Source organism: Salarias fasciatus, chromosome 16 (assembly GCF_902148845.1).
Source record: "Salarias fasciatus chromosome 16, fSalaFa1.1, whole genome shotgun sequence".
Classification (NCBI taxonomy): Eukaryota; Metazoa; Chordata; class Actinopteri; order Blenniiformes; family Blenniidae; genus Salarias; species Salarias fasciatus.
In genome coordinates this window covers 8,847,336-8,866,746 of record NC_043760.1, presented here as the reverse complement: position 1 = coordinate 8,866,746, position 19,411 = coordinate 8,847,336, and the positions used below count along the sequence as shown (strand labels likewise).

The 19,411-nt window shown below is 44.9% G+C and overlaps 2 protein-coding genes across 2 annotated transcripts; both read right to left on the bottom strand.

Moving 5' to 3' along the window:
* Positions 1 to 293: 293 nt before the first annotated feature.
* LOC115403370 (trace amine-associated receptor 13c-like) lies at positions 294 to 1,469 on the bottom strand. The gene is made up of 2 exons (XM_030112235.1): positions 1,306 to 1,469; positions 294 to 1,104 (listed from the first exon to the last, which is right to left on the bottom strand). Exons 1-2 carry the CDS (start codon positions 1,467 to 1,469, stop codon positions 294 to 296), a joined length of 975 nt encoding a protein of 324 aa, XP_029968095.1.
* A 9,236-nt stretch (positions 1,470 to 10,705) lies between these two features.
* On the bottom strand, positions 10,706 to 11,897 carry LOC115403396 (trace amine-associated receptor 13c-like). Its single transcript, XM_030112260.1, has 2 exons — positions 11,734 to 11,897; positions 10,706 to 11,516 (listed from the first exon to the last, which is right to left on the bottom strand). The coding sequence occupies exons 1-2, from the start codon at positions 11,895 to 11,897 to the stop codon at positions 10,706 to 10,708; spliced, it is 975 nt and encodes a 324-aa protein (XP_029968120.1).
* Positions 11,898 to 19,411: the final 7,514 nt, after the last annotated feature.

The window sequence follows — 19,411 nt, the reverse complement described above, 5'->3', positions numbered from 1 at the left end:
CATCGTCACACCCAGAGAGGCGAGTGTTGTTAGCATTACTTCGTATGGGTCCTCACCTACAAATATAATATTAAAATGTTCAAAATTTGCTTGCTTGAATGCTTTATGAAACAAAAGAGTAGGCACAGAGATCACTTCCCTTCCCATAAGTAACATTATTTTCACAAGAATCACTCAAGTCCTCCTTCATGAAATAGCTGAAATATCAGTCACAGTGCACTGATTCCAGCTGATTGTGGGTAAAGGCCTGATACATCCGGACAGGTAACAGTCTATCACAGGACTGACGGTCTCTATAAAATGCTGATATCACAGGAGCCAGGATTCAGTATTTTACATGTGACAATGAGCTTGACGGATTTCAGAAACCAGGGGTAACAAAAAGCATAAATCATTGGGTTCAGACAGGAGTTCAGGTAAAAGAACCATGACTCTACAGGAATTGATGTAAACCCAGCTGAGCTACTCTGGTCTAACAGAGATGAAATGAAAAAGGGAGAGCAGCATGAGAGAAAGGTGAGGACAACTACACCCAGAGTCTTGGCTGCTTTTAACTCAGAATTTTTAACATGCACAGTCCCTGAACACTGAAATGTCTTAATCTGAGAGCGCATGGCCCGGGCCTGAGACACAGCCACCACAAACACTCTCATATATGTAACTATGATCACTGCAAAAGGGCCAACAAATGTCAGGAATAAGTCCACAACTCCAACTTTGTAACTAACAACCACTACACACTCTCCATAGCAGGAGTTGTACCTGCCTGGTTTTTTGAAGTTATCCTTCAATATGAGGCTGTTGTACAAAAAAGAACAAAACCAACAGAGAGAAATACAGACAGAAACTCTTGTCACAGTGACTTTAGTGGAGTAGTGGAGAGGATCACAAATTGCCAAAAAGCGGTCGACTGATATGAGTACCATGGTTCCTACTGATGTTGAGGTGATAAGGTAATTCAGACCACTATATAGCACACACATAAGGTCACCAAGGAACCAGCAGCCGTTGGTTTGGACAATCAGAAAAGGCATAAGGAGGCCCACGAAGAAATCTGAGACAGCCAGAGACAATAGCAGGAGGTTGGTGGGAGTGTGGAGCTGCCTGCATAAAAAGAGGAACATCACATGAGTTATTAACTGATTTGTATTAAGAAGACATCAAATCTATCATTGGCACATTTAGTTAATTAAAAACAGGAACATACACAGAAGTGGCAGAGTACATAGGAAAATATATTATTTCGTGAACACAAAAAAATTCAACACATTCATGTTTTGCATGGGGTGGATGAAAAGTTGCTACTTGAAGTGGGAGATGGAGATAATGACGAGCAGGTTGAGAGAAGCAGTGAGCAGAGAGATGAAGGACAGCAGAGAGTAAATGAGCACAGCCTTGCTGAGTGGATGCTTCGGCTTCCAGCAGGAGGTGTTGAGGAGCTGTGGGAAGCAGAGCTCAGTTTCTCCCATCCTGACAGAACGAGGATGAGAAGAGAAGCTGCTGAGCTCCAACAGCTTTGTGACCAACCCCTCTGTCATCCAGCTCATTTATCTCTTTTCTGTCCCCAGTCTCTCTATTTTCCGCATCTTTCCTCAATGAACATCTCTCCTCTCTTTCTCTCTCTCTCTCTCTCTCTCCCTCTCTCTCTCTCTCTCATCTTCATCTGTTATCATTCTTTTCAATTAGCACTCTTTCTTACCAAATCTACTCGTTGAAATAGATCACTCCAATTTGAGTCCAAGTAAAGTCATTGAAAGTTTCCCTTTGAATCCACCTGGAGGTGTCAGGACAGTTGTGTTAAGAAGGAATGTGAATATGTGGTTTTTAATGAACCGCGTGCTTTACTCATTGTAATAGTAATTTATTGTTTGTGGTTTTGAGTTTTTGTGCATGTGTTTTATCCAACCACCTCACAACCTGGCCACAATCAGCACCATTGGCACCAGGCATATGGACAGAGCCTTCAAAAGAAAGGCAGTGAATTGGAACACTTTGGAATGGGAAACTGAAGAGTGGACAGGCTTAGAAGGCTGCCGGCCACATCAGCTCCACTGAGAGAGCTGCTCTCGACAAAAGAACTGCTCTGGTGAGGGGAGGTAACAGAACAAGAAGCCAGCAGCCATGAGGAAACCCATGGTCAAGATAACTATGATAACCAAGACAACTACAGCCACCTGCTGCATGCAGCCGCCTGCGGTCGCGAGAAAGATAGCTGGGCTGTCTGTGAACGGCGAGCTGGGAGGCTGCAGACGGGTGCTGGAGGAGTGCAGCCAGGGAGGTGGACCTCAATAGGTTGGGCAGTGACTGGGATTTGGATTTTTAAGTTTAATTTCTTCCCTTGATGTCAACTATGTTGCTTTCTTCAGTGTCAGGCTGGTTGACTGTCGGTCTCAGTGAGTCAGTAGTCAGTCAAGTTAGCCAAGTTCAGTCTTTCAGATGTGATCAGTTTATCCTTCCCAGTCTCTTTCTCACAGTGTGATGCTGGTCAGGGCCGGCGATTAGGCTGGGCATCCGGGGCACTTGCCCAGGGCGCCGAGCCATAGGGGGTGCCTGATGCCGTGAGGGGCGCCAGCCAGGGTGCGACGCTGTGACGGCCCGTTTGAGCAGCGCACTGCTCGGCTTTGCTCGTTCGCAACACCCCCCCCACCCCCTCCCCCCATTCAACAACTCTCGCGGCGGGATCCTCCACGACACTACCACCTACCACGGGGCGCTTGTGTCGGCCTTGCACGGGGCGTCTGAGAAGCCGGCGCCGGCCCTGATGCTGGTCCAGCTATTTCTTGAACTTATGAGCAATTGCTCTTTCACCCTGATGACCTGGCAAAACAGTGCTGGGTCAGCACTGAAAAATGTTAGTGTGCTTGTGACATGACAAATATTAGTACAGTTCCATATGTTTTTTATTTTACAATTACGTTTTGTTTTTCTTCTTCGGACAGTACAATACTCATTATGTGTTGGCTTGTTTCAAGGGGACATATTGTGTTTTTTCACTTTGTGAAGAGTTTCTTGTAGTAGTATGTGTTGCTGTAGCCTCATCATGACGTTCAAATTTGAAAATAGTCTGTTTCCTCCCTGTCTTGCTACACTACATTTTGTGAAAACGCCTGCTGAAATGGTCAAGTCTGAGTTGGGTCCGCTTATCCTGAAATAAGTGGATTAACTCCTCCCTCTGACTGTGCCCCCACCGTGTGTGTGTGTGTGTGTGTGTGTGTGTGTGTGTATGTGAGAGTGGCTGTCGACAGACGCGTTCAAGTGCATCCCGGGGGGCAGGCTCAGAAACAGTCTGTTCTGAGGAGGGCTTGTCAGGACGACTTTTTAGAAACTCCGAACAAAGGATGAATTACTATATTTTTGGGCTTCTGAGACCTATATGACTTGACTGAAAAATAGCATAATATGTCCCCTTTAAACAACATTCACCAACACAAGAATGTGACTCAGAACGCGAAACACTGCAGTTGTTGATGGAGAAACTCTTTTGCCAAACTCAGGCAAAGCTAAATAATCACAATAATAATACAAAAAAAAAAAAAAAAAACTCTTCAATGTTAAGGGAGTAAGGTAGTGTATTCCAAATGAATACTGGAAATGAAGGGCTCAAGCTCATTAACACGGTAAGACAGAGGAACACAGGTATACAAATTGACTGGAAAACCATGGCCGACGTTGGCCAAGCACTGCTCGACGTCACTGCAATCCATCCCTCCCCTTCTTGTCTGCTGGAGTGGCTGCCTAGTCTACTGGCCTCGGAGAGGGAGGGGGACGGATGCAATCACGTGACCTGAAGACATGCCAATAGGAAAGACTGGGATGATCAAACATAGCACTGGCCACGTTTACACGGGCCCTGAATAATCGGATTGTAAGGTGAAGCAGATTGTAAATGTATCATATAAACACCCAAATGGATCAGCTTCCCTTGAAGCGGATTATATTTCAGATCCGATTGTACAAGGTGGTCCACGCTGATCGATAATCCGCTCCGTGTCTTATGTATATGGTCCTTGACAGCAGAGCAGATTAAACGGGATTATTCCTTCCGCACATGCGTTCCTCCGTACGTAGTGACGTGATGATGTGCGCAGTAAACAGGAAGCAGGAAAGTCAAAAACAAGCAGGACTGGATGGTGGTTGAGAAACACTTTTTTAATAAAAACCCAGAGAGAACAAACACCGAAGAGGCGAGATGGCCTCAAATTGTGCAACAGCAAGTTGTTCAAAGAGCTCCGAGGCAGACTACTAGCGGACCGCCCGGCCGGTGTGATGGATTAACTTGGTTCCCATGTTAACGAGTGAAAGAATTCTCTCTAAACTTATCAATTTACTGCAACTGTATGTGGCGCGGAGTGGTATTGTAATTTATCAATCTCACTATCAACTAAAAACCAACAACGCCACCCCAGGAATTGCACCTAGAGAATTCAAGCCAAAGCACACAGATTCATAACCTTATGCCAGGCGGACACTGTGCGATTTTATAAATCTGACTGTCGGGGAAATGCTCCCACTGCACAATTGGGTTTGTTCCTCGTACTCTATTTGACCCTGCGACATGTGCACTCATACTGTACGGCTGCTGTCGGTCAAGATTATTGACAACCACGGCGTCAGTCGGCGTGTGACGGCACGACGTGCTTGAGTGTAAACAACGAAAGACCAAGGTTCTGCATTCCTATGACAACCACAGCGTGCATGACAACAAGACGGCGAGCAGGCAGCAAGTTGTTGCAGTTGTGTGCGCTGTCTTCTGTGCTGAAACTAAAAAAAAAAGAAAAGGATTTGGGTACGTGAATGGCTGAGGAGACGTGGTCGTTATGGGATGTCCATCCTTCATCAGGAGCTTGAGGTAACGTTAATGCAAACTATATATTGTTTTACTGTAGCTATGATAGTTTCACGTTAGCATTAGCAATTAGCATTAGCATGGAGCCACACTGAGCCAGCCAATGTTGCTTTAAACACTACACTTCCCCGGCGAATTCCTCATCTGTAGCCGATAACGTTATGATGAATATGGTTAGCTCCACCGGTGTCTTCTGCGCAGGTGCTAACGTAGAATCGTGACGTAACACCACTCACACTGTAAGAGCTACGGTGAAAATTTCTGACATGCCAGAAGTTTGATTGGGAGGTTGCAGCATTATCGTTAGAACGTAGCAGCAATTAATCCTTCCTCGTGAGTGTTCTCACACTGTACGGCTTACGACCTCCCGACCGGACATCCCGACGCTACGATGTTTCCACGATGATGCAGCGTGGTCTGCGAGGGCAAAATCATGGTGAAATCCCCTCGAAATCGCACAGTGTCCGTCCGGCATTACTGAGAGGCGGAGACTAGTTGGTTAAGTTTTGACAGGCTTTATTTGCAAAAAGAAATTTAATTAAAACAATCCTTTATTACAACAATATTTTAAAAAAGGCCAAGAATTGCTAAAATAGTGAAGCAACTTTTCTTATTTCTCTTTCTCTCTCTCTCTCTCTCTCTCACACACACACACACACACACACACACACACACACACACACACACACACACACACACACACACACACACACACACACACACGCACACACAAACACAAACACACTTCAAGTGATAGAGGGGACTAGGAGCTGGGGCTTAACTGTGACTGGGGAGGGGGAGAACCAAAGGGGGTAGAAACCTTAAACTAAGGGAAAACACAAAGACTCAAGACAGCAAATCAAAAAAAAGGAAGTGCACCACAAACTAAACGGAGACGACCACCACCAGGGGAATCCATCACCACCACCGCTTGACTCCGCCACCAGCTCCTAGAACAGAACAAAACAAATTTTACAATTTATAAAAAAATGAATTTCAGTTTTCCCCCCAATGGAGGGAGGGAACAGATTAATTGATCCCTAAACAGTGTCCCAATTGTGCAGCCCTCCCTCGACGAGACATTAACTGGTGAGCCGTTGCAGTATTCACCATCCAGATGCAACGAACTGAAATCAAACCCTCCCTGCTGTTAGACGAGGCGCCGTCCTAACGGCGGCCACACTGAAAGCACGGAGAGTTTAAGAGCAGTACAGGTCGCAGCAGGACAGGTCTGCACAGCAGCAAGCAGCGACAGCGGAGTGCAAAAGCAGCAACGTGACAAATAATTTGTAGCAGAGTGTCGAGGCAGGGCAAAACAGCAGCGTCTGAAGCAGAAGTGGAGAAGAAATATTAGATTAGAATGTTGGAGCTCAAACACCACAATAACAGACATTCCTTACCACTTTTGAGCTGAAATGCAGCTCCTCAAAAGGGAGAGGTTCGAGCCGAGAGCTGCACTGGTTGCCTAGCGACAATACAGAGGCTAATGTAGCCGGGTGGAGAATCAGGCCCTCACATTCACCAGTAGGTGGCTCTGTATGTTCAGAAACGGTAGTGTAGAACCCGGAAGAGGAAGAAGCTTCACCAACACGCAGGGTAACTTCGGCCGTGTCAGACCGCCGCCGTGGGTGTTGAACCTTGGATTGATTTGAGCAGGAGTTTTGGGACACAAGTTCACTAGCTGCGCAGAGCTGCATGACGCATCACGTGGCAGTTCGCCACTGTATTCTGTTGACTCTGCGTCTTTGTGAACTTCTTGGAGAGTGAGTATTTGAAATATGTTCTTGTAGTTTCTTTATCAATGTATTGTGTCAATGTGAAGTGGAACTGATATGCAGTTGTTTGTTGTTTTGTCTTTGTAAAGAGAGACTGCTTCAGTTGTTCATGTACCCTCTGTTTTGTTATTCTTCACTCAGTGCATTTTAAGTTTTCCTCTCCTGGTGATCATTTCTGTGATTGAAAGTTAATGTTTAAAAGATATAGGTTCAATGGTGGATGGGGATGCCCACCTGTGAATGTATTTGTTGGCATCAGTCAGAGGAAACGGAAGAAAGACCACTCTGCATCTTTAGATTCATTTAACGCTGCTCATGTCATATTTGATTCCTTTTTGGCTGAGTAGTCAAGATTAAAGATCCCACAAAATTAAGTTGTGTCCTGCGGATTGTCATTTTTACCCGGTCACACTAAGTTAGGCTAAAGCTAAGCTAACTTAGCTACCGGAGCCCTGTACCCCCACAAATGAAAAATACGCTTACCAGCGATTGTGCCGCGAGAGGCGTAGGTCTGCGTCTAGATGAACGACAGTCCGTGCTAAAAGTAGATGCTCTAATTAGAAATTGATTTTTACAAATTTCCAAGAAGAGTGGAGCTCCTCTTACCTGCCACGAGGCACCGAAGAAAACGGAAGTGAAACGCCGGTAGGCGGGCAGATGCGTGAGGGCAAAGGGGGGCAGCACTTTTATGGATCACCAGCTGGCGCAAGTGGCCAATGAGAGCCCAGGCCCTCAATTGAAATCCCACCTCCAACCAGGTAATGCCACATGCAGATATCCGACGTTCGCAGTAATGACTATAAGTTTCAGCTGGTATTTCAAAATCTGTTGGTCACAAGTTAACACAGACACCAGTTAATTCGAAACATCGGCAGGCAGAGCGGAGCCCCAATGCTTTACACTGGGACCTCCCACTCGGTGGGGCGGTACTCCAGCCGGGGGAACACTTGCGCTTTGAGCAGTGTCTCATGGAGATGTTGGAACATCATTTGAGCAGATATCCAGTAGACAAAAACACATTGCTTCCCTCTGAGGACTGCTGGCTGCAAAGCTAAAGACTTGAAAGCTCCGCGAGAGACTTTGTTCACAATGTACAGAACGCTCTATATTCCGCTTCACCCAGGGCCCTAGTAAACGAGGATTGATCCTGGATCGCTTTGTATGCCGTCCATCTATACGTGTCCGTTTAAAAAAATGGATTGAAAAAAACACTCATGTAAACTGGGCCATTGTAACACACTCTCACACGCGTTTATCGTGGACATGCAGACCAACGTACTACACAATTTGGAGTGAGGCTCCTTTCCATCAACCGCTAAAAGGTACTTGAGGTATTGCACAGCCCAAATGGCATCTGATTCCATTCAAAATGGCAGAAAGCTGTTTTGAACTTGTGTTATGGCCAAGGTCATATGTAGGGAGAGCTGTGGCTTTATAAAAAAAAGTATAGAAGTTCATGATCAAATCAAATCAGATTTTATTTATATAGCACTTTTCATATTAATAAAAACAACGCAAAGTGCTGAACATTAAAAACAGTCATAAAAACAAAAAGAATAAAAACCGCGCCATCAAACAGTATGCACCACACACACACACACACACACACACACACACACACACACACACACACACACACACACGCTCAGTCTTGTATTTCTATCCTTGTGGGGACCGTCCATTGACTCCCATTCATGTCCAGCCCCTAACCCTGACCCTTACCCTAACCCTAACCCACACCACAACAAAGCCTAACCCTAAAGAAATGTTTTTGCACTTTTACTTTTTTCAGTAACAACAACATGGTCAAGAAAACACTGTTTCTCCTACTTAGGACCGGAAAAAGGTCCCCACAAGGCACGTCGTTACACACACACACACACACACACACACACACACACACACACACACACACACACACACACACACACACACTCCTATTAATTTGCACAGAACAGAGGAGACATGGCATGGCGCTGAGCATCTTTGGGAAAACACCACCAGTGGGGCCCCCCACACCAAGGGAAATCGAGGGTCAATTAAAACTGGGGCTCCAGCGCCCGACCCCCGACCCCGACAGACCAAGGGAATTCGCACACCAAAGTGTGTAGCCCCCAGGCCAGCCAGGACCAGAGGACCCGGGCACAGTAACCCCAGCGTTGGACCAGGACCAACTCCCGGTGTGAAGGACCCCCCTGAGGAAACACTGGAATTAAACAGCTAAAACATAATAAAATATTCCACGAAATTAAAATAAGATAATAAGATAGGATTATAAAGTAAAAAAACTAAAATAAGTTGAAAGTGCACAATAAAATAGAATAAAATTACATAAATAAGAATGGAATAAGAGGACTATAAAAGGTCAGTTAAAAGCCTGATTAAAAGGGTGTGTTTTTAACCTCCCTTTAAAAATATCAACGGTCTCTGCGGTCCTGAGGTTCTCCGGCCCTGATGATGTTATCTGATATCTTGAAGAATTGTAATGTAATTTGTTAATGTCTAGTATAGCTGTATAAGCTATGGCCACATGCACTTTTGGACTCTTTAAGGCCATTTAGAATGTTATCTGGATCACTGTTGTTGCTGATGTATATTGTTGGAAGAAATAATCCTCATGTGAAGTAAACCCAGTGTCATCGTGCGCATGCACTCTCTTTTCTTTATCACAGATTGAGACAAAGCTGGTTTGTTCACACCATCACGTATGCCCTCTGAACCCCAGAGGAGCAACACGTGTGTGCATTTGCACTCTGTACGGACTATCGGGGCGGTTTAAGGAACCCTAAAACTAGTGGAGAGGGAGAGGAAAATACAAATAAGAGAAAACTAATGTCAAAGCTGCTCTCCTAAGCAGAGTTTAGAGTGAAGCTTCCTCTGCAGGTCAGAGGGACAACAGCGAGGCGTTAGTGCGTGCGCTCTTGAACAAGCACCCTCCGGTAGAGAAGTCCAGAGGTTTTCCCGAGCGTAGTCTAAAGAGTTTGCCGACTGTGGTGATGTTTATAGCTGCGGTTCTACTGTCATGATGGCGTCAGCCTCCAGTCGGCAGCTCACAAACTGCAGTGCACGCTCTGAGGTTCCCTGCTGTGTTTGGAGTGGGCCTCATGACCGCCATCATGAGGTGGTGAGGTGGTATTGCACCACCATGTTGGAGCCCAGCTGTGCGTATCTGCTGACCGCATGGGACCAAACTATGAGGGGCCGAACAAGACTTATTTCATTGTGGCCCTCTCACACACATATATTCACCTCTCATATACGCACACTTTCTCTCTCACGCACATACAATGTCTTTTTACACACGTACATTCTTCTTACACACATATATTCCCCTTTCACTTACATATTCTACCCTGTACTCCGCCGTGAAAATAGAGCCCAAAATGTTAAAATATTCTCTCATTCACTTTTTTTAAATGTTCTCAGAGGAACATTGAAAAAAAAAAAAACCTTGTCTACATATGTGTCTGAGAACAGTCTTTCATTGACAATGGTTGTGCTGTTTTTTTCTTTTGTCTGGTTTTTGGTTGTTTCGCAAAAAAAGAAAAAAAAATTTGTAAGAAACTTAAAAAGTAAGATAAAACTTTATGGTAAGAAAAACTTCCCAGTCTTGACTTCACTCACTGCATTCTTAGTGCTGGAAAACTTGAATTATTTTTAATCACACACAAAGTAACTTCCATCCATCAAAGTACAACATACTGTTAGAAACAAGGACAACTTCATAGATAACTATAATGGAAATAAAACTGGAGTTTCTCAACTCACTTCTTCTCTGGTCACCGTCCTCACCCTCCACACCCTCATGCAAAAGTGTGTGGTATTACTGTCAGATGAGCCACTGCTCTGGGAAGGTTTTTCTTATTCGCAATAAAAAACAAAATGAAGGTCAGTTAGACTAGATAAATAAAAAACATCAAATGGGTGTAATATCAGTCACTGTGCATTGTCCTTCCATCTGTTAATCTGTCGTCAATACTTGTTGATGCTGTACAGGGTCGCAGAGTGCTGAAGCTGATCCCAGCTGATTAGGTGAAGGTCTGATACACCTGAACAGGTCAGTCCATCGCAGGACTGACTGTCTCTACAAAATGCTGATATCACTGGAGTCAGGCTTCAGTATTTTACATGTGACAATGAGCTTGACAGATTTCAGAAACCAGGGGTAACAAAAAGCATAAATCATTGGGTTCAGACAGGAGTTCAGGTAAAAGAACCATGACTCTATAGCAATAGATGTCAACCCAGGAGAGCTACTGAGGTTCACAAGAGATGTAATGTAAAACGGAGAGCAGCATATGAGAAAAGCTAGGACAACTCCACCCAGAGTCTTGGCTGCTTTCAACTCAGAACTTTTAACATGCACAGTCACTGAACCCTGAAATGTCTTAATCTGAGAGCGCATGGCCCGGGCCTGAGACACAGCCACCACAAACACTCTCATATACATAACTATGATCACTGTAAAAGGGCCAATAAACGTCAAGAATAAGTCCACAACTCCAACTGTGTAATTAATAATCACTACACACTCTCCATAGCAGGAGTTATACCTGCCTGGATTTTTGAAGTTATCCTTCAATATGAGGCTGTTGTACAAAAAAGAAAAAGCCCAACAGAGAGAAATACACACAGAAACTCTTGTCACAGTGACTTTAGTGGAGTAGTGGAGAGGATCACAAATGGCCACATAGCGGTCGACTGATATGAGTACCATGGTTCCTACTGAGGCCGAGGTGATTAGGTAAGTCAAAACACCATATAGAGCACACACAAGGTCACCGAGAAACCAGCAGCCGTTGGTGAGAATGATCATAAATGTCATATTGAGGCCCACGAAGAAATCTGAGACAGCCAGAGACAAAAGCAGGAGGTTGGTGGGAGTGTGGAGCTGCCTGTATTAAAAGAGGAACATCACATGAGTTATTAACTGATTTCTTTGAATAAAACATCAAATCTATCATTGGCACATTGGGTTCATTAAAAACATGAACACGTATGGAAAGTGGCAGTTGACATCATATATTTTCATAAATGAAAATATGTCATCTTGTAAACATGAAAACATTCAACACATTCATGTTATGCATGAGGTGGATGAAAAGTTGCTACTTGAAGTGGGAGATGGAGATAATGACGAGCAGGTTGAGAGAAGCAGTGAGCAGAGAGATGAAGGACAGCAGAGAGTTAATGAGCACAGTCTCGCTGAGTGGACGCTTCGGCTTCCAGCAGGAGGTGTTGAAGAGCTGCGGGAAGCAGAGCTCAGTTTCTCCCATCCTGACAGAGCGAGGATGAGAGGAGAAGCTGCTGAGGTCCAACAGCTTTGTGACCAACCCCTCTGTCATCCAGCTCATTTATCTGTTTTCTGTCTCAAGTGTGTTCATACTCCAGACTTATCTATCTCTGAAACTTACATCTTCTCCATTCTTCATATGCCCTCAACAATATGGACAGTTCACTAGTAGTTAGATTTCTCCCCTCTGTTACTGTTTGTGTTAATGCCACCAAATATATGGGGAAACGTCTGAAGAAAGTAATATTGCTTTCTCGAAGTTCAGACAAAAATAACAATCTACCAACAAAATAAACTTTGAATTATCTCCAGACATATGGGTCACTTCTGTGTTAAGGTGGACACATGATAGCTTGTTGGTAGACTGCAATGGTCCAGAACTGATGGCTGAACCATCCTGCAGAACAAGCTCAGAGGTGGAAAACTCTGAGGAACAAGACTGAGGTGATGGTTTTACACAGAACCAGTCTTAGAGGAGAACCCTGCTGAGCCAGATTTAAACGTGCAGATTAACTGTCTGATCAGAGTGATATAAAGTGTTACCTTTTAACCCAGAAAATTAGATTTTTTTAAGGACTTTAAAAGACCACTTTTAACCCTGCCAGGCTTTCAGGAGCTGCTAATTCAGGTTGGTTGGTGGTTTGACAAAGACAGCACTCGGGCCTCTGAGCACTCAGAGGGCTGAAATTCACAGCACAGGCTTTCTCAGATGAGATAAATAAAGTTTGGTGTATGTAGCCCAAACAGAAACATCAGAACCTGGATTTGATCCTTCAGACTGCTCGCAAAAGGTTCTGGGAGGGTAAAGGTCACAGACCCTGATGCACCCTGTATTGGCTGCGGACCCTAGATGTATGGCCTTGGTTTGCCAGAACCGCTCCTACCCTCCTACAGTCAGCTGAGGGACTCTGAGTGTATACAGTGACAAGACAGAAAAGCTTGGTCTCCATGTGAGCTGGACCAAGACCAAGTTCATGCATGTTGGTGAGGGACCAGACCCACCTCCTATCCTGCTTGGTAACGACACCGTTGAGCCTGTGAAGAACTTTGTGTATCTGGGATCCACAGTGACAGATAACGGGGATCTTAAACCAGAGATTCTCCGCAGGAGAGCCTTGGCAGCCTCTGCCCTGCAGTCTCTCTGGAAACCAGTCTGGCGGCACCAAGCCATCTCATGCAAGACGAAGCTCCAAATCTACAACAAAGCCATACTCTCCATTCTGTTATATGGCTCCGAAACATGGCCCTTAAATAAGACCTTGGCCACAAGAATAGATGGCTTTGATAGCAGGGCTCTCAGAACCATCGAGAACATTAGGTGGTCACAGCGAATATCCAACGAAGCGCTCAGAGCCCGCACAAACCAGCCCAGAGCCTCCTGCCTGGCTGCACAACGCCGCATCCGCTGGTTTGGCCATGTTCTCCGTCTTCCCCCTGACCACCCGACAAGAGCCATTCTGAAGTTTGACCCAAAGGCCGCAGGCTGGAGACGACCACGAGGCAAGCCCCGCACTCGATGGCTCGACATCATTGCGGACGACCTCCGACAACATGGAATTACCGTGAAGGACGCAGACCTGCTGGCACAAGATCGCCTGTATTGGAAAAACCTGGTTTCTTTGGTTGGCTCGACGCAACGGGACGGGACACCAGCCCCAGCGCAGGAGCATTAAGCAGTAAGCAGAGGCCTCAGAGTTCAAGTTTCAGATCTGTATCTGCTGCAGAGGTTAAATAAGAGCAAAACAGCAATAGAAGTCAAAGGTCACAGCAGGCTTCATGTCTCAGCAAAGCCTTAGATGGTTAAATGACCTTTTGGAGCTCCTCTGAAGGACTGTATGGCACTACTCTTCTTCCAGGCCCATTCCCATTTACCATTAAAACAACACAGAGACAGGCAGATTAATTGATTTATTGATAGACTTACAACAGAAGAGTAACACAACTGTTCCAGCAGTATGAACACACTAGTAGCTTATTCATAGTAGTATGACTACACTACTAGTGTTGCCCCCATCATTAGTAGTAGGGATGGGAATTGTTAAGAATTTAGCGATTGCAATCTTATCTTGTAACAAGCAATACATGAACAATATAACTTCCAATATAATCCAAACATAGACAAAATAGCATTTTCCAATTATAGTTCAATAATATACAAGGATTCAGTAACACACATAAAACGACTTCTACCATCTGCACACGTGCAACAGTGATCAATCTTAAATTGAGCAACACATAAAATACCAATCATCAACAGAAAGCTACTTAATTACCCTCAAATATATCTCGACTGGTTTTTTTTAGACAACTTGGTGCTTCTATCTCGTTTATAACCTCACTTTGCAGGAGTCAGCATGCTAAGGCAACATTCTGAAAAGTGGTCATAACTCACCGGAATATCAGTTTCCTAACGGGTTCAATGGGGTCTGGTGCGCCTGGGTGACTCCTGTGCTTCTGTGATCAATCTCGATATCAAAACATGTCATTTAAATCTAATTTCTAAAGTAATTCATCTCAAAACAGCATCTGCATAGCCAGGCACAGGCTGAGGGGAGAAAACCAAGAAGGAGGTGAGATGGCCACTAGCAGCCCTTTATCGTGCTCCAAAATCTTTAACGCTCATTCTATGGACAACAGCTCTCTGCTGTCACGTATTGATCAACTTACAGCACTAATTCTACAGAAATCAATGAAACAAATCGTAATACACATAAAACATACAAAATTCTGAACCTGCGGTTATCAACCCTGGTTATATCATCAAAAAGAAAAATTAGGAGAATTACTTCTTAAGTATCAAGGGACCCAATGGCCCAATGCAGAGTTTCTGTATCTTAAAAGATACAAAGCTGCTCAGGAAAATCACTAAAGAAGCATGAAAATATAATACAACACCTGGATCTATTTGCAGTGCTTTGCATTCAACTTGATCCTAAACTACTTTGGACACAAACAAAGAATGCTTCAGCAAAAAATGATCATATTGTGGTCATATGACTTTTCTCATAATTCACCCATGGACTGTGGGATGGGGGGAACGTTTATCTAAAGAGAGGGCATGATTTCCACCTGGACTGTTTTGAGGTGGAGGTGGCGGTGGCCGAGGAGGCGGTGCTGGCATTCTCATTCCGGACAAATGGTCCTTCTCCACACTAGGTCCGTCGAACAACACAACGTTTGAATATCATGCTTTAAAGGTGTAGTACAGGATTTTCTTGAAAAGATAAAGCCAAACGTCTGTTACTCACTTTTTGAAAAACGCGCATGTGCCAGATCATCCTCCCGGCTCTCCTGCTTCTCCCAGGAAACGCCTACAATGGCGGAAGTGTGCGAGCGTGTCCTCATCTCCCCTGGCGTGCACGGCTCTGTTTAGTTTCTGGGATTGGCCTCGCTCATAAAGCTTATTTTCCGAAACAGTTACAGTTTCATTATGTCAGACTCGCAATCGGTAAGTAGCTACTAGCTGAAGCGGAAGCTCACCGGCTACATAAACACTCTGAGTGCGCATGCGCAATACGTAGAACGTGATTGGGAGCAAGCACACAACGGTTTGACGAAAGCAGCTCTTCAGAATGATTGACAAACAGACGCACCAGTTATTTAGGAGAACCACCCGGAACTCAAAGCAAATAGAAAATCCTGTATTACACCTTTAACGGTCACTACTCCCATCAAAGAATATATTCTGGTTGTGTACCGCCCACCAAGGGGTAATCTGGATGGCTTTGTCTCTGAAATGGACATGTTAGTCTCTGACACCCCTGATGATGGCACACCACTGTTTGTCATGGGAGGCATAAACATTCACATTGACAAACCTCAGGCACAGGACTTTTTGGCACTGATCGCTTCTTTTGCACTTGTACTGGCTCCGTCTCCTCCCACCCACAAAGCTGGCAAAATCCTTGACTTGGTGCTGACTCGTAACTGCTCCATAACAGAGGTGACAGTTACTCCACTACACCTATCTGACCATTTCTTGGTAAAATTTGCTGCTGCCTTTCCGCCATTGCAGACACCGACGCAGATGGTCTCCTTCTGCAGAAACCTGAAGTCCCTCACAGCAGCTCAGCTGTCTGAGGAGGTGAGCTCTGTCCTGCTGGACCATTCTCACTTCTCATCACTTCCTGTTAATGAGGATACAGAAACACTCTGTTCCTCTCTAGTGTCCTCTTTGGACAAACGCTGCCCCCGGGTGTCGAAACCAGCCAAGAAAAAACAACCAAGTCTATGGCTCTCTGAAGTTCTACGAGAACAAAGAGCTGGACTCAGGGCAGCAGAAAGAAAATGGCGTAAATCCCAAGAACCCGCTGATTTGTCCTCATACAAACAGAAACTTGCTTCCTTTACCTCCCGCTTGCAGTCCGCAAAGAAAGCTTTTTATCAGAACAAGATCTGTGCAGCTTCTGATTCCAGAAAAATGTTTATGGCGTTCAACTCCCTGCTTTCTCCTCCAGCTGCTCAGCCGTCCACTGAGCGGACTCCTGACATGTTTGCCTCCTTTTTCACTTAAAAGGTGGCTGCATTCAGCAACCAGTTCTCTGAGCCTGACCAGCCCAGTCAGTTCAAACCCACTACTGCTCCTTCTCTCTGCTCTTTTGCTCTGCTGAGCAAGAGTGATGAGGTCTAAGAATTCTTCTGAGCTCAGAACCTACAACATGTCCTCTCGATCCAATACCTACCAGCATTCTGCAGACCATCTTGCCCATAATCAAACCTGCAGTCACGCACATTGTCAATTCCTCCCTGGAAACCGGCATTTTTCCTGTTACTTTTAAACAAACCCGCGTCACCCCACTGCTCAAAAAGCCTCATCTCAACCCAGCCCAGGTTGAAAACTACAGGCCAGTCTCACTTCTACCATTCCTGTCGAAAATACTGGAGCGCTCAGTATTTAACCAAGTCTCTGAACACCTGCGGAACAACAACCTACTTGACCCTTTTCAGTCAGGTTTCAGATGCGACCACTCCACCGAGACTGCACTCCTGTCAGTCACAGAATCTCTGCGGCTGGTCAGGCCTCTGTTCTACTGCTGCTGGACTTGTCTGCTGCCTTTGACACCGTGATCCATCAAATCCTCCTCTCCTCACTCTCTGACCTTGGCATCTCAGGTTCCGTCCTGTTGTGGTTCAAGTCCTACCTCACAGGCAGATCCCTCAGAGTGTCTTGGCGAGGGGAGGTGTTAAGGTCACATGGCCTATCAACAGGGGTCCCTCAGGGGTTAGTGCTTGGTCCCTTACTCTTCTCTCTGTACACCACCTCACTTGGTGCAGTGATTCGCTCCCATGGCTTCTCCTACCACTGTTATGCTGATGACACTCAGCTCTTCCTCTCTTTTCCACATGACAGTCTCAGCTTGGATATCAGCATGTCTGGCTGATATCTCCACATGGATGAAGTAACGCCACCTTCAGCTAAATCTGTCCAAGACTGAACTCACAGTCTTTCCAGCTTGTCCATCTGTCCAGCCTCAGATCAGTGTCCAACTTCACTCGAGCCTACTTGTGCCCACAAACTAAGCCAGAAACCTGGGGGTCATGATGGATGACCAGCTGACCTTTAAGGTTCATGTGGCCTCAGTTTCTCGATCTTGTCGTTACACCCTCTACAACATGAGGAAGATCAGACCCTTCCTGACGCAACAGAACAGACAACCTCTGGTTCAGGCTCTCGTGATATCACGCATTGACTACTGCAACTCTCTTTTGGCAGGTCTCCCTGCATGCACAGTCAAACCTCTACAGATGATCCAGAATGCAGCAGCATGTCTGGTCTTTAACCAGCCCAAAAGAGCTCATGTCACTCCCCTGTTCATCTCCCTTCATTTGCTTCCAGTTGCAGTCAGAATTAAATTCAAAACTCTCCTCCTGGCTTACAAAACACTTACAAGAACGGGTCCGGCCTACGTGGATTCCCTGATCCAGGTCTACTCTCCTTCACACCCTCTTCGCTCTGCATGTGAGAGACGCCTGGTGCCTCCAGCCCAGCACGGCTCTAAATCTCTTGCCAGACTCTTCTCCTCTGTTGTTCCAAAATGGTGGAACAAACTACCTAACTCTGTGCGTTCCGCCGAGTCCCTTTATACTTTCAAGCGACAATTGAAAGTGATGACTTTACCTAAGGTTAACTATTTATTTTCAATGATACCAACCAAACCATCGTCTGGCTGGTTCAAATCACTGGACTCATACATATCTAAATTTCTCTGGAAAAATAAACCATCACGTATCAGTTTAAAGATGCTACAACAGACTAAAGACAGAGGTGGACTAGACTTGCCTAACTTCAGTAATTACTTCATAGCCAGCAAGCTGCAATATATCTCCAAATGGCTTAAACCTAACAATTTAGATGAGCCATGGCTGGATAGAGCAAGCATTATGTGAGGATCTAGTCATCTCTGACCTGCCATTCATCAGTCCCACCATCAAATCCCATCGGTGTTTTAAAAGTGTCAACATCAGTTCCTCTTTAATGGCTTGGTGGGACTTTCTAAAGCTAACCAAATCTTCTCTGATCCCGTGTAAACTCACACCCATCTGGAACAACCCGGACATCCTGCAAAACAAAAAGATGATAAACTTCACTCAGTGGAGAAGTAAAGGAATCAGCCAGCTTGAACATATCATTGAAAACGGCAACTTTCTATCATTCAATACTCTCATCTCACAATATGGAATCAGCAGCACAGCATTTTTAGAATATCATCAACTTAAATCTATCATAGGTAAAAAGTATACCTTTAATCAATTGCAGGGACAGCTACCTCTCGGGGTCGAAGAATTTTTAAACCTCAGTTCCCCAAAGTTGCTATCAAAGATATATAAAATATTATCAAAGGTAGAAGATGAAATCTTCCTTCCGACATTAAAATGGGAGGTTGACTTATCTAACAACTTTGACCAAAATGCGTGGTCACAAATATGTTTAAATACTTTCAAAATGACAAAGAATTCAAATATACAACTAATACAATTCAAAATTCTGCATAGAATTCATTATACAGGACGAAGGATGTTCCAGATGGGTCTATCACAATCTGATATCTGTTCACATTGCAATAATAACATGACTGACAGCTACCTCCATGCCTTGTGGTCCTGCACACCAGTGCAGAGGTTCTGGCTTCAGGTGTGTGAAGACCTGTCAACATGGTTCACATGCAATATCCCTGCAACTCCCACATTGTGCCTTTTAGGTGATTTGGGTGAAATTAACATGTCAATAAACTCTGTCTGCATGGTTCTCACCATCTTGTGCATCGCAAAGAAAACTATCCTTGTAAATTGGAAATCCAGAAGTAATCTGAGTAACAGGCAGTTTAAGAGTCTTTTATTAGATCATATTAGCTTGGAGACAATGTCTGTCTGTTCAAAGGACCAATCAGCTGAATCTGGTTCCCTCTGGTCCCCTGTGATCAGCTCCATCACTTAATGTAAGGGGAAGATGAGGGCCTCTCCTCTTTGAGGGTCGGTTGTTGGTGGGGGGGGCCTGAT